The sequence below is a fragment of the Eulemur rufifrons genome, chromosome 30 (genome assembly GCF_041146395.1).
Source record: "Eulemur rufifrons isolate Redbay chromosome 30, OSU_ERuf_1, whole genome shotgun sequence".
NCBI lineage: Eukaryota > Metazoa > Chordata > Mammalia > Primates > Lemuridae > Eulemur > Eulemur rufifrons.
Genome location: NC_091012.1, coordinates 75,571,921 through 75,587,095, shown reverse-complemented (window position 1 = coordinate 75,587,095; position 15,175 = coordinate 75,571,921). Strand labels below are relative to the sequence as shown.

Sequence of the window (15,175 nt, the reverse complement as noted above, 5' to 3'; positions counted from 1 at the left end):
TTCGAGACCAGCCTGAGCAAGAGCGAGACCCCATCTCTACTAAAAATAGAAAGAAATTATATGGACAACTAAAATATATATATACAAAAAATTAGCCGGGCATGGTGGCACATGCCTGTAGTCCCAGCTACTCGGGAGGCTGAGGCAGTAGGATTGCTTAAGCCCAGGAGTCTGAGGTTGCTGTGAGCTAAGCTGACGCCACGGCACTCACTCTAGCCACAGAGTGAGACTCTGTCTCAAAAAAAAAAAAAAAAAAAAAGAATTTTCTTCTTCAAATCAAACTTCCTGAGTCCCTTATTTGTCATGATTCTTTGTCTCCTTTTTTGTCCAGATTATTTTTTACACTTTAATGCCCAGAACTGAAGATATGGAAGATTGTATAAAATATTCATTGTCAATAGAATAATTACATTTGAAACCCATATTATAACAAAGAATAATGATTATATCTGCAATTGGTAACAAATATCCCTTTACTTTTCCTTAACTATTGAATTAAATAGTTTTATTTCTTTTTATTACTTTTTCTTTCTTATGCATGTGTCTTTTTTATTGTCTATATTTAAGGTGTACAACGTGATGTTTTGATATAAATACACATAGTGAAATGATTACTACAAGCAAATTAACATATCCATTGTCTCAATTAGCCATAGTTAAGTGTGTGTGTGTGTGTGTGTGTGTGTGGTAAGAGCAGCTAAAATCTATTCTTTTAGCAAATTTCCAGGATATAACACAATATTATAACTCATGCAATATTATAATACTCATGCTATTTTGATTTTCATTTCACTGATAACTAATGATGTTGAATATCTTTTCATGTGCTTATTGGCCATTTGTATATCTTCTTTGGAGAAATGTCTACTCAGATCCTTTGTGAATTAAATAGTTTTAATTACTTGTATTACCTTTAACTATCTTGGTATATTAAATATTATCTTTCATATATTTTATCACTGCTGGACACTTTTATAAATACTGTCTCTTTTAATTACTGTTGGTATCTTATTTATCTTTCATATTAATGTAAAAATGCATATTTGATTCAAAACAAATTTGTTATTAATTTATTTAACAGTGCCAATTATGCTATAGTTCATTTAATGATTTTAATTTAAAACTGAATATTTAGTTAACATTTATGTTTACGTTTGGCTTCTTAATAATTTCTTCTTCCTCTTCTCTCTCTCTCTTTCTTCTTTTCTTCTTTCTTATTTTTCTCTTTGACAGTTTTCGGTGGGGTGAAACAGGTTCTCTGTAGTAATCGTAACTGGTATGGACTTGTTGTCCGGGACGTATATATTTGCGGTCCTGTTAGCATGCGTCGTGTTTCAGTCTGGCGCCCAGGAGAAGAACTATACCATGCGAGAAGAAATGCCAGAAAACGTCCTGATAGGCGACTTATGGAAAGACCTCAATTTGTCGCTGCCAGACAAGTCCTTAACATCGCCCATGAAGTTTAAGCTAGTGTACAAGACCGGGGAAGTGCCACTGATTCGAATTGAAGAGGATACTGGTGAGATCTTCACTAGCGGAGCTCGCATTGATCGTGAGACATTATGTGCCGGTATCTTGATGGATGGCCATTGCTTTTATGAAGTGGAGGTTGCCGTTTTGCCGGATGAAATATTTAGACTGGTTAAGATACGTTTTCTGATAGAAGACATAAATGATAATGCACCATTATTCCCGACAACGGTTATCAACATTTCAGTTCCAGAGAACGCGGCTATAAACTCTCGATATGCTCTCCCAGCGGCCGTTGATCCTGACGTAGGAATAAACGGAGTCCAAAACTACCATCTAATTAAGGTGCGTTTTTAAAACACTCTGTGAACGATATTATCTCCTTTTTTTAAAGAGAAAAAAATCTTAGTGTACTTCAAATTTTGAGTAAACCGTTAGGCCAATTTTACAAAGTTTAAACAAAGCATAATGGAGTAAATTCATCAGTACAATTTTTGTAATTACATGGGGTTTATGAACATTCCTTGTATGTATATTTATTTTCAAACAGTTGTATTTCCCTTAATCTATTATAGAGATCAAACAAGGAACTCAGCCTTGTTACTTACACATCAGTAGTTTGACGAATATCTCTTTTAATCTGTCTAGTTATGACTCTGCCACAGACTTGACCTAAACGTTAAGAATGAATCCACGAACCTGACTCTCACTTTTTTAGTGATTATTTTAAGTAGAAAGCTTTACTTTGCCACTTGAAAAGATGCCAAATAAATTTATTTGAGGGGTGACTAGAACTATTTATCACTAGCATTTCTGAACATATACAGATTAATGATAAATATTTTCTCATGATGATTTGACATAAAGGCAAGATCTTTAAGCATATTCTGAATCATCAAAGTGAGATTAACTTTTAGTCAATGTGCTCTTAATGTAAAATATTTTCATTTTGTATCAGTTCTTTGAAAACAGAGTATTCATTTGCTATAAAGGGTAAGTAAGCCTTTTAATCATAAAGAATTATTTAATTTGAAAAAAAAATTTATTCTGGCTTGATTTGGGTCTTGAGATGGGGAAGTCAGAGGGAAGAATAGACGGAATATTTGGTATTCTTTGAAATATGTGTAGAGGGACCACTTTTATCAAGTGAATGAATGATTCGTTTAAATTATCTATCTGGTGTATAGAGTAATAGAAAATTCAGATTTGGGTATGTGAAATAGTACAATGCACTTGAGTGATTTTAGAAAATATATAAAAGAACAAATGTGAAGATTTCAGATAGATATGGCCAGGGAATTTTCAAACTGTTGTAAATATTTTTTGATTATTTACTGCCAGACTATAATCGACATAATGACTAATGTTTAAAGTATATAAAAAACATAAATAAGGTATTCTGATATATATCATCTGAAGATATAATATGGGAAAAGTGCTCAATTGTGGCCAAGCTATTGTTAAGACATATTTGTTTATAATTTCATTCAAAAATCAAAGGCTATAGATCTCTTGTGTAAATTCAAGTGAAATGCAGATGTGTTTGAGTATATGAAGTAAAGAAAAAAAGAGAAGAGTTAGATTATTTATAAATGAGCATTTAGAGGTGAGGTGCTTGCAATGACATCTCTTTATTTGGGGAACTGGAAAACATAGGTAGGAGTCAGAAAGATAGGGATCACAATTTTGTGCTTACCTGTTTCTACACATACTACCTCCAGCTTAATCTTTCTGACCTTTAATTTTTTAAATCATAATATGAGGATGTTGATGTAAATATCACAGGGGCAGAATTGGGAAGAATTAAGCACTAAGTATAGCATAGAGGAGATATACCTGCATAGAAGATTTTTGGAGATGTTTTAAAACATTTGACTTTTTATAAAAATGTGAGGCTTAAATAGTAAATTGTGTAGAAGAGTGGCTACTTTCTCTAAAGTAACATTGTCTAATAGCATTTTCTTTAAAGACAGAAGTTCTATGATCTGTGATATCCAATACAGCAGCCACAGCCACATGTGGCTTTTTTTTTTTTTTTTTTTGAGACAGAGTCTCACTCTCTTGCCTGGGCTACAGTGCCATGGTGTCAGCCTAGCTCATAGCAACCTCAAACTCCTGGGCTCAAGTGATGCTCCTGCCTCAGCCTCCCAGGTAGCTGGGACTACAGGCATGCGACACCATGCTTGGCTAATTTTTTCTATTTTTAGTTGTTTGGCTAATTTCTTTCTATTTTTAGTAGAGAAAGGGTCTTGCTCTTGCTCAGGCTGGTCTCGAACTCCTGAGCTCAAGCAATCCTCCCACCTTGGCCTCCCAGAGTGCTAGGATTACAGGCGTGAGCCATCGCACCTGGCCTCACATGTGGCTATTGAGTACTTGAAACTTGGCTAGTGCTACTAAAGAAATGAATTTTAAATTAATTAAGTTTACATTTAAAAGCCACATGTGCTTAGTGGCTACCATATTGGACAGCAAAGCCTAAACAAAGAAAAAGAGTTTATTTGGAAAATAAAAATTAATAGGTAAAATCAAAATGGGACCTTACCAAATTTAAATCAGGTATTAGCAATAGGGCCTCTTCCCTCCACCATCCTGACAAATGTGTTGTTTCAAAACATGAAACAGTGGTGCTATAGCACTTCTTGTATTTTCCTGGATAGAGCTGGAACCCATTCTACTAAGTGAAGTATCCCAAGAATGGAAAAATAAGCACCACATATACTCACCATCAAATTGGTTTCACTGATCAGCACGTAAGAGCACATTTAGGAATAACATGAATTGGGTGTCGGGCAGATGTGGGCGGGGGAGGGGATGGGAGTAAACATACATAATGAGTAAGATGCACACTGTCTAGGGGATGGACACACTTGAAGTTCTGATTCGGGGTGGGGGAAAGGGCAATATACCTAACCTAAACTTTTGTACCCCCATAATATGCTGAAATAAAAAAAAAATAAAACACGATGCTTTATCCAAGGAATAGTTTTTTGATTTTTCCCTTAGGACAGCTTAATGAACTCACAAGAAATTTCTGATTTGTCTTGAAAGCCGCTGAACAAATTCAAATAAAACAAATAAACCTACTAGCATAATTTTAGGTTTGTTAAAATGTGTTTTCATTTGACATTCTTTGAAAGATTGTCAGCAAGTGACAAAAAAACAGGATCACTAGAGGTTCTTAGATGAGTCTTAGAAATAGAAATGCACTAAAATTTCTTTCTACTTTAGAATGTGTGATAAGCCTGAAGTAACTATATGATGTACCTAAAATACTGGGGCATTTGTATGGCCCCATAGACAAATACTGTTCTTACTTCTTGTTAAAAATAATGAGAATGGAACACAAAGCATAGCACCAGGCATGCAGAGGGCCATGACATGGTTGACTTTAACTGAATGCACTTTGACTTGCAAAAAGGCCCTGTCATGAAAGTGGCATGTATGCTGTGGGTAATGGGGGTTAAAGAAAAAGAAAGAAAAGAAAAGTGTTTTGATTCATCTATAAACTTTAGTAAATTTTACAATTTGAAATATGTAGGCCAACCATAATACTTTCTTTTAAAAGACCTTCTGTCCTGCAGAATCGGATGAGAATTTAATTAATATTAATTTGTTCTACTTTTGTTAAATAGACAAGAATAGCAAAAGTACAGTTAGCTTATCCTAACTAGGGTAATATAAAATATATATGAAAAGTTCAAATAGCAAAGGGAGAAAAAGCAGAATGCAGAGAAAAATTCTGGGGAAAAATAGGTCAATTTATAAATAAAGGGGTCCTGTTACTGAGAATTTTATATTAATTGAAATGAAAGGCATGATGGGAAAGATTTATTAAATATATAAAAAATGTATATAAATAAAGTGCCATAAGACTTAGAATATTGGCCAGGCATGGTAGCCTCACATCTGTAATCCCAGCACTTTGGGTGGCCAAGCTGGGAGGATTGCCTGAGGCCAGGAGTTCAAGACCAGTTTGGGCAACATAGTAAGACCCTGTTTCTACAAAAAATTTTAAAAAACCTTAGCTGTGCATTATGGCATGCACCTGTAGTCCCAGCTACTCGGGAGGCTGAGTGAGGAGGATCACTGAAACCCAGGAGTTTGAGGTTGTAGTGAGCTATGATCACACCACTACACTCTAGCCTGGGCAATAGAATGAAACCCTGTCTCAAAAAAAAAAAAAAAAAAAAAAAAAAACTCTTAGCATATTTATGTCTACAACTTTGATTAATATATAAATGTTTTAATTTAGTTCATACTGTTTTATTGTGAGTTTTGGTATGCTTTTGCATAAACAGTGAAAGTACTATTCTACATTTTAAACATTTGTAAAATGAGTTTCAGAATGATAATGTATTTTGCTTATGATCATATGACTGATGATAGAGGTGGGAACTGGTTTCTGACTCTTAGATTTGATCAACACAGATAGATGAATAGATAGATAGATAGATAAACAGATAACCTTGAGAGCTAGAATCACAGCAAGTTCATGACTCAAGAAGAGAGTGAAATAATTTAAAAAAGGAGGAAGTGGGGAATGAAAGAATGAAGTGATTACCAAGTAATTCTGCTTGGTAAAAAGAAAATTAAGTTAAAACTTATCTATGTAACTTTGGTAAGGTTAATTTTCAACTTTTAAGAGATCGTGTTACTCTACAAAGAAAAAAGACTTATCTATAAGAGTTTTTGATGTTGGTTGCCACTTAAAAAAATAATCCAGATGTGAAATCTTCTCTTTTCTCTATGATTCAAGTAAAGTCCTCCTGCAATGATAATTTCTCATGATATTTTGATATAATTTCCCCTTAATTTGGACTATATTAAAGATTTATATCTATATATGTAACTATATAAATATATATATACACTTATATATATGTAAATATACATATATAAGTACACACACACACACACACACACACAAACAAACAAGCACCATACCATATATTGAGGTATTTGAAAGAGCTGTTGGCCAGGAGTAGGAAATTACAGTATCTGTTTAACTTTCATTTTTTAATTCTGATAGCCATTATTTAAAAAGCTCTTCTTTATCTTCTAAGTCTTATTGACAGAGAAGGCAACATTTTCACAAAAAGAAATAACCTTCAAGCACCCTATCTGACTCAGGATATGTATATAAACCACAGGGACCTACTTCTGCCCATGGCTGGAACTCAGGAGAAATTAGTTTTATAATGATGTTACGTATGTCTTCATTTTCTGCTTCAGATTTCCATCTTCCCTGGCATATATCAGCAGTAAAATTCCTGTATTAGTCCAATGACAGTGTGCTGATTGATTACGTTGAGGGAGGCATGACAGTGTTTCAAAGGTTGACAGTTTGTGTTGATGGAGCATGAAGATCAACTTTTTCTTGGATCAGCGATCCCACTCAAATCCCTCAACTGTTTCTTCCGATTGCAGGAGGCATCCTTATCTTTTCAATTAATCTCAAAAGATAATTTAATCTAGAAGTATTTTCTCATAGTCAAGGCCTTTGGGCCCTTGTTTCTATTTTAATTAAATATCTTCCTCATTGATCAAGAGCTGGACTTGGATTTATGAAACTAAGGTGAGAGGTAGATTTATTTTGAAATCTGGGGTTAGAAAATCCAAATTGTGAAAATCTCATCTACCACTAGATTTAGTAATCTTGATTCAAATTGCTGAAAACAAGGCACTGAATAATCTATTGTGGAGACAAAGAGCAAGCAAACTTTATTATTCTGAAAAAAGTACTATTCCTTTACCTTATGTAACTCAAAAGTGTTGTGTAACATCAGGAGAAGTAAAAGGATTCATTAATGACCTTGAAGGCAGAATATGTTACAACAAACAATGTATATAACTGTTTTATAAGGCTTACTTAGTTTATTTGCCTCCAAGAGGCTCAGAAAAGTTTGAATATAATCATTTCCTCATTTTTCAACTATAAAATAAAGTTTTACTTAGAAATTCATCCTTCCAGCTTTAAGATTACTTGATTTTATATTCTCTTAATTCTATGATGTACAGATTAACATTTTTGATCTGTGCTAAAAAGCAAAAGAGATGATGATCAAACGTTAATGACTATTAGGTCCCTGAAAGCTGGGGTTATTATCAAAGTATACCACCAGTGGGGAAAAATGACAACATAAAACTCATTCTCTCTTCATAAATGGATCTTTATTAATGCTGTCAGGTCTTATTAAAATGAGAGTGTGACCCTAATAAGATTAAGTAACTTTTGACTTTATTGCTATTATCAGAGTCCTGGTTAGTATTCACAGTCCACCTAATGCCTTTTGTTAAATACACCTGCTATTAATAGTTCCACATGAACAATATATGTTGGACATTTTAGATAGTTCAATTCTAGAATTTAAAAATTGAGACTCTGAAGAACAAATGTGTTTCCAAATCTGATTAATTTATTCACATCATGCCCCATTAACCTAATTTTGCCAACTATGAGCAGCAACACTTAATTTTGTTATTATTTGATGTAGATTTATTGATCTGTTATTCTATTCTTCACCGTATCTAAATGAAAACTAATTTGACACTTAATTTTATGCCTGCCAAAGGGAATGACTTAAAACCTAAGGTAGAAATATGTTTATACAAGACAAAGTTATTTGGTGTAGAACTCTTTAATGAAAACATGAGGTTGGGGTACACAGATCTAATTGGCTTTCATAGTTCTGATCAATGCTAAATATCTAAGATAATAGATAAACTACTCCCAGTGTGAGTAGTTTGCTTGGCACAAATTATTCTTTTTGTATATGTTGTTTTATATTGACTATATAACAACAGTGTGTTATGAAGGCATCCTCTTAGTGAACTGAAGTATGATCTTTCAATCTTAAATTTAAAAATAAATGAGGGACTGGTAAAGTGTATCAGAGTTAATTACACTTTATATGATAAGTGATGATAAAAGAAATAAGGTCAATACAGGGAAAACTTTCTGATTTTCTTTAAATTTGATCCATAAAATAATTTATATAGCTTTATGCTTTGACGAAGATATGTGAGTTTGAACTATTTTTGAATAAATTTTTCTTTAGCAAGAAATATAAAATGCACATGACAAATAATTCTTACTTAAAAATTAAATACTAAGGAAATTAACATTCTCCCTTTGCATTTATTAGTTTATAGTCATCTTCACAAAATCAATCAGGAAGTGTGAATAATTAACCTAGTAGCATAATAGATCAAATTAATTGCTTTGGCCAAAAATTAAATTTTAGTAGATCTTTGTTGAAGAGTCTTTTAGTTTCTAAATGCAGGTAGAAGTTATTGGATGAAGGAAAGTGTTGGTTTCAATTTAACTAAATAACACAGAGCTTAATTTTCTTTACTATTTTTGAAATGTTCTGGCCAGGCGCGGTGGCTCACTCCTGTAATCCTAGCACTCTGGGAGGCCAAGGCGGGAGGATTGCTGGAGGTCAGGAGTTTGAGACCAGCCTGAGCAAGAGCAAGACCCCATCGCTACAAAAAAAAAAAAAATAGAAAGAAATTATATGGACAGCTAAAATATATATAGAAAAAATTAGCCGGGCATGGTGGCACATGCCTGTAGTCCCAGCTACTTGGGAGGCTGAGGTAGAAGGATAGCTTGAGCCCAGGAGTTTGAGGTTGCTGTGAGCTAGGCTGATGCCATGGCACTCTAGCCCGGGCACCAGAGTGAGACTCTGTCTCAAAAAAAAAAAAAAAAAAAAAAAACACACACAAAAAAACAAAAAGAAATGTTCTTTATGTATTTGTCTTTTGCTTGCAGAAATTATATCTTCACCAATCATTCTACAAATATGTGATAAAGTAAGGTTTTTTGCTTTAAAAAAAACTTTATTTTCAAACAGTGGCTGAAATTAAATTTACAGGTCTGATGCACACATGAGTTAATTAACTTTGCACCATTGCATAGTAGCTTCCATTCATTGAGTGCCCATTGAGTGTCAGTCATCATGATATGCTCTTTCTACATTTATCTCAAAAACTACCAAATCGTGTTCCCTAGCAGCATTTCTTCTCTCAGTGGAAGATACCACTGTCTGTCCTGTAGGGCAGGCAAGAAATAGCTTTGTGGCCTCCTTTTTCACGTTCCTTCTATCCAATTCACACAATGCTCTATGAATTTTACTTGTCAAGTATATCTAGAGTCAATCTGCATCTCTCTTGTTTCACTGCCATTCCTCCATTTCAAAATAAGATCATCTCCCCCACAAACTACTGGAAAAGCCAACTAACTAGCATTTACTCTGGGGTTCCTTTTATCTACTCTCCACCCTTGAAGTGTCCATTCAAGTCTTTGCCTATTTTTAGGTAAGATAGTTTGTCTTTTTATTGTTGAGTTGTAGGAATTCTTTGTATGTTCTGGATATAAGTGTCATTTTCAAAATGTACAGCCAGTTCCTGGCAAGCAATGTGAACTCAATGTACCTTATTGAATAGATGAGTGAATGAACCCCTTGGAGCATATATTATTCCAGTTTATGGCTAAAGAAGTAGACTCTCAGAGTCTGAGCAAGAGCAAAGAGAGCTGTCTCTACTAAAATAGAAAAATTAGCCTGGCATGGTGGCGTGTGCCTGTAGTCCCAGCTACTCAGGAGGCTGAGGCAGGAGAATCACTTCAGCCCAGGAGATGGAGACTGAAGTGAGTTATGACATCACTGCATTTCAGCCTGGAAACAGAGGGAGAACCTGTCTCAATAAATAATAATACTAATAAAATTAAAAAAATATAAATGTTGAATATTGTGAAGATTTGGATTATCTAGCCTAATATAAATTTGTCCTTGGTATCTCATTTAATCTGGAATTTTATTTTATGTAGGGTATTGTCATGAACATTTTTTTTAATTCTTATTTCAGCATATTGTGGGGGTACAAAAGTTTAGGTTACGTATATTGCTCTTCCCCACCCCCCCTCCCGAGTCAGAGCTTCAAGCATGTCCATCCCCTAGACAGTGCGCATCGCACTCATTATGTATGTATACACCCATCCCCTCCCCCCCACATCTGCCCGACACCAGATCAATGTTATTCCTAAATGTGCTCTTAGGTAATGAACATTTTTCATCCTTTTGCTAATTTTATATATAGAAGCTCATTATTTTAAGCTTTTCCAATAGAATGAAGTAAACTTCTAAAGAATGGAAAGCTGTTCTATTAAATTTTGTCTTAATTGTAACAGTAACTGACTACTAATTAGTATCTTAGTCTAATTCCAGTCATCTAAATTTAACACATATTTAATGAGTGCCCAATGTACAGACTTTTTTTTTTTTTTTTTTTTGAGACAGAGTCTCACTCTGTTGCGCGGACTAGAGTGCCATGACGTCAGCCTAGCTCACAGCAACCTCAAACTCCTGAGCTTAAGCAATCCTTCTGCCTCAGCCTCCCAAGTAGCTGGGACTATAGGCATGCGTCACCATGCCCGGCTAATTTTTTTTCTATATATATTTTTAGCTGTCCAGATCATTTCTTTCTGATTTTTTTAGTAGAGATGGGGTCTCGCTCTTGCTCAGGCTGGTCTCGAACTCCTTACCTCCAGCAATCCTCCCGCCTTGGCCTCCCAGAGTGCTAGGATTACAGGTGTGAGCCACCACGCCCAGCCCAATGTAGAGTCTTGAGGGATAAAAATAAATTTGAAAAATAGTTACTATCCTCAAAGAGCTTAATAGTAGGCACTATAGGAATTATGTTTTTACATTAATGATAGTAAGGAGGAAAACATATTTATTACATTAAAGGAACATTTTGTCTTCATTGGTTATGCTGCCACTAAGAACATGAAATTGTTTTAAGTCTTTATTGTCTCAGAAAAGTTAAAATTTTCAAATCTACTTTTAGTAGATTTTCACCAAGCACCTCATTAATTTTTATTTTATTTTTTACTAGGTCTGAAATTATGGCAGTGATGCTTTTTGCTAACATGTATCTGCAAAATCATTTTGAGATTGGAAATAAATAAAACCTTTTTGATGACAATGGTAGTTCCTGTGCTAGTGGTGGTAATTACATGAGTCTTTCTATCATCTTAATTCTCAAACTTGTTATCTATGCCTCCAATTTCTCTCCTTTATAATGAAGAAAATTAAAATTATCTTTATCTAACATGCAGGGATATTATAAGAGTTAATGAAATAAGAAAAATCTATAAAATTTGCTGAGTGTCTTGAAGAAAAATGTTCCATAAACAATAGTGTTTTGTTTTATTCTACAGTTTAAGATTAGTCTTCCCTCCAGTAAGACTGATAGCTATAAAAAAGAAACAAAAAGATTAGTCTTCCCTAGTTTTTTAAGATCGAATGCTTTATACTCTTAAAAAGCTTACTTTACAACTTAAACTTAGTTTTTCATACATATTTTATGTATGTAAACAGAGAAAATTATGAAAGCAGTATTCTCTTTCTCAATCAATGCCACTGGCTCCATATTTATTTCTGGACCTAGTTCAATTTTTTTTTAAAAAAGTCTTCCATTTACCCTCTTAAGGTTATCTCCTGAATCAAATGTCTCCTTCTCTTCATTTGTCTTTGCCTCCTCCTGTCCTTCCATATGACTGTGATACTGCTAATAAGACTAGTTTCTTATATACTGCTTCTACCATCTGGAATTGCTTTATTTACACCTCATTCATATGCCGTTTAAAAAATCAGATATCCTCTCTTGTCTTTTCTTTTTTTACACTGAGAACTTTTTCTATTTTCCTATCCGTTTTCTAAGTCAATTACAAGTGTTTTTTTGCAGTGGATTTTGTAGAAGAGCTATGTAATAACACATTTGAATTTTTTTATTTTTAATTATCCGAAATTAAATAGGTTTTAAATATCATTTTGAGCAGAAGATTTGCTAGAACAAGCCTGGACGCTAGTATGTTTTCCTGGCTAATCAAATGAGAAGAGTTTGCTTAGAAGAACCCATTTAAAATAGTTTTACTAGGGAAACATAACAGAATAAATAATCTGAACCCTAAGGACAGTGGAGCAAGAAGGGCTTTGCTGTCAGTAACGAAAATAATGAAGTAAATGGTTAACAGAAGAACAAAGTGGTACTCTAAATAATCCAGGGATGCATAAATTTTAGAAAAACAGTTTAATGGATTATAAATAAATTAAGACATGTAGAACTGTATAGATTACTTTAGTTGAACATAGTGTTTTATTTGAGTCACTGAATGATTATGTGGATGAATATGAGATTGTGTATAAATACCAAAAATCAGGAAAATATAATTATGTTTAGTTACAAACTAATGAATATTCAATTAACTCCCAGAAATTCAACTACCTTGAAGAAATAAATAAATATAAAATGAATACTACTTACATTGGTTGAATTCACAATAAGATTGTAAGACTCTGATAATTATTTCATTCTCTAGTAGCCTCATACTGCTTTTTCGCTGAGGACTTAAGTATTTGACAGATTCTGTGTGTTTCGGGAGGTATTTAAATCTTACCATTTTACCGTAAGGAAAGTTATTCTTAAGGGATCCGCTCCAGATAGCCATATTGCTCCATCAGATACATCATTTTCCTAGATTCCAAACCCTGTATAGAACACTCAAAGTTAAAGAAGTAGCAATAACCATACTATCATGTTTAATTCTTTGGAAAACACACTAATGGTATGGAAATGCACCTTTAATTAGAAGTAGTCATGGGCCTGGAAAAGTGAAAATGTCCTTACTGGGGTTGGAATGTATGGCCTTTAGTTGGAACATTGTTGGCTGGCTTCTGTCTAAGCTAAAAGAGTTTATTTATTTGTAGCTTTTAGTATTCTAAACATTTCTCTGAAATCTATTTTCTCCAGAAATCCTTTCATGAGTTTTCAGGTATGTTTAGGTGCTAGAAGGATTGCCTTAGTCCTTCTAATGATGTTTAAGATCAAATGCCTAACTAGTATAATGACAGGATCTTTATATAGTTAGAGCTTTCATACAAAAAACTAGCTTATATGTGAGATGACCAGATTAATAAAATTGAGGTTTTACTCTCTTTAGCTATTAGAAATCTGATTTTTTAAAATCTAATATACAAGACTTCTTAAGTTACATTCGTCTACACAAATATAATTGTACTACAGGAAATCTAAGTAATTTAAAATTTTTCTCCACTTGTTTTGTGGATGTTTTATAAATAGTAATCGCATTTTAACTATGCCTGGTGTTCTATAATGTAGACTATAAATATTCAATGCAAAAAATTGACTCCTCTCTGAGATAATGTTTTACATACCCCACCAAATAGTGACTGGCCTTATTTGGGTATTGATACATATAAAAATAACATTATACCAAATAACCTCTTGTTGTTACCAACTATAAAATTTAGTGAAACAATTATTTTTTTATTTTTTTCATCTTAAAGAATACTGTCTTAATTAGATTATATGCAGTTTTAAGGAAGCATAAACTGTGTTCTTATAGAACCTCAAAAGCTATTCCAAAGTTATGTCCACGTTTTGTTACACAGCTCATTAACAGTTGTTTCATCTGATACTGGTGTTAAGCTTTCTTAAATTTGTGATTGCCTCAATGAGTTAGTGATAGTTGATTGACCCATATTTGCAGTGCATTGCTGCAATGAATTATCAACAGTTCTTTTTTCTGACAACAGATTTTGTGTTTCATGTTTTCAATATGATATTGAAAGATTTTTGTTGTTTTGTTTCCTCACAAATAACTGACTGCATAACTGTGCTTTCCCACATGGATAACAATGCTGTTTCATAAGTAACCGGAATTGTTCTCCTATTTGCAGTTATCAATATTTGCTTAAAAAGCTAACTGCTTGTTTTGATGATTGTTTAGGCAATATTTATTGTTGTTTTAAGTGTTGCTTTCTCAAAGGATTTTCCATAGGAGTGGTGGCTAAATGGTTTGACTTGTAGAATTCAGATTCAATTTGTAGCTTAAAGAAAGAATTATCTTTTTATGCTCTCTATCTATCTATCTATATCTATATCTATCTATCTATCTATATCTTGCTATGTTACCCAGGCTAAAGTGCAGTGGCTATTCACAGGTGTGATCATAGTGCACTACAGATGACATCTTGGGTTCAAATGATACTCCTGCTTCAGCCTCCCGAGTACCTGGGACTGCAGGCTCATGTCACTGTGCATGGGTGGTCTTTGTGTATAGTTTTTATACCTCTATTTTATCCTCTTCTGATTTTCTGTTATCTATTTTCATTGTATAAAGCTAGGATGACCATATAATTTATCCTCCAAACCAGGACAATTTTTACCTTAAAATTAAACTGGGACAACCAAAATACATAGTCACAATATCTAAAACCCCACATTTTTAGACTGTTTCCTTCTATGCCATTTTACATTTTTCTTCCTGAAGGTCTTGTCTGTGATGAGCCAGAGAGCTGCCATTTCGTACATAACATTAATGGAGTCAACTATTGCACAAACTCAAACTACATTCCCGTTTTATTTTAGCTAAACAACTATCAGGTTGAGTTAGCTCAATTGGCAAAAGATTAGCTTTTGAAGAATTATCTGGCAGCAAACATGTTGTCATCAAATTTATATAGGGTGAATCTTTTTCTGAGCTGGCATTGTTCATGTTATGCAGTATTCACAAAAGCTAAATAGACAAGAAAAAGGCATGGAAAGCAGACACAATTGCATTATGAATTCCTTTGCTTTTGGACAGATTTCCACTTCCTTTGCCATTATTCAAATATGT

At 33.6% G+C, this 15,175-nt stretch overlaps 1 protein-coding gene across 2 annotated transcripts in view; it reads left to right on the top strand.

The window, feature by feature from the left end:
* The first annotated feature begins 1,144 nt into the window (after positions 1-1,144).
* The window catches only part of PCDH11X (protocadherin 11 X-linked), a 765,380-nt gene continuing 751,349 nt past the window's right edge, over positions 1,145-15,175 (top strand). For both annotated transcript variants that reach the window (XM_069463668.1, XM_069463667.1), the window contains exons 1-2: positions 1,145-1,203; positions 1,254-1,815. In XM_069463668.1, coding sequence (XP_069319769.1) covers positions 1,145-1,203; positions 1,254-1,815 — 621 coding nt within the window. The remainder of the gene's footprint in view (positions 1,204-1,253; positions 1,816-15,175) is intronic.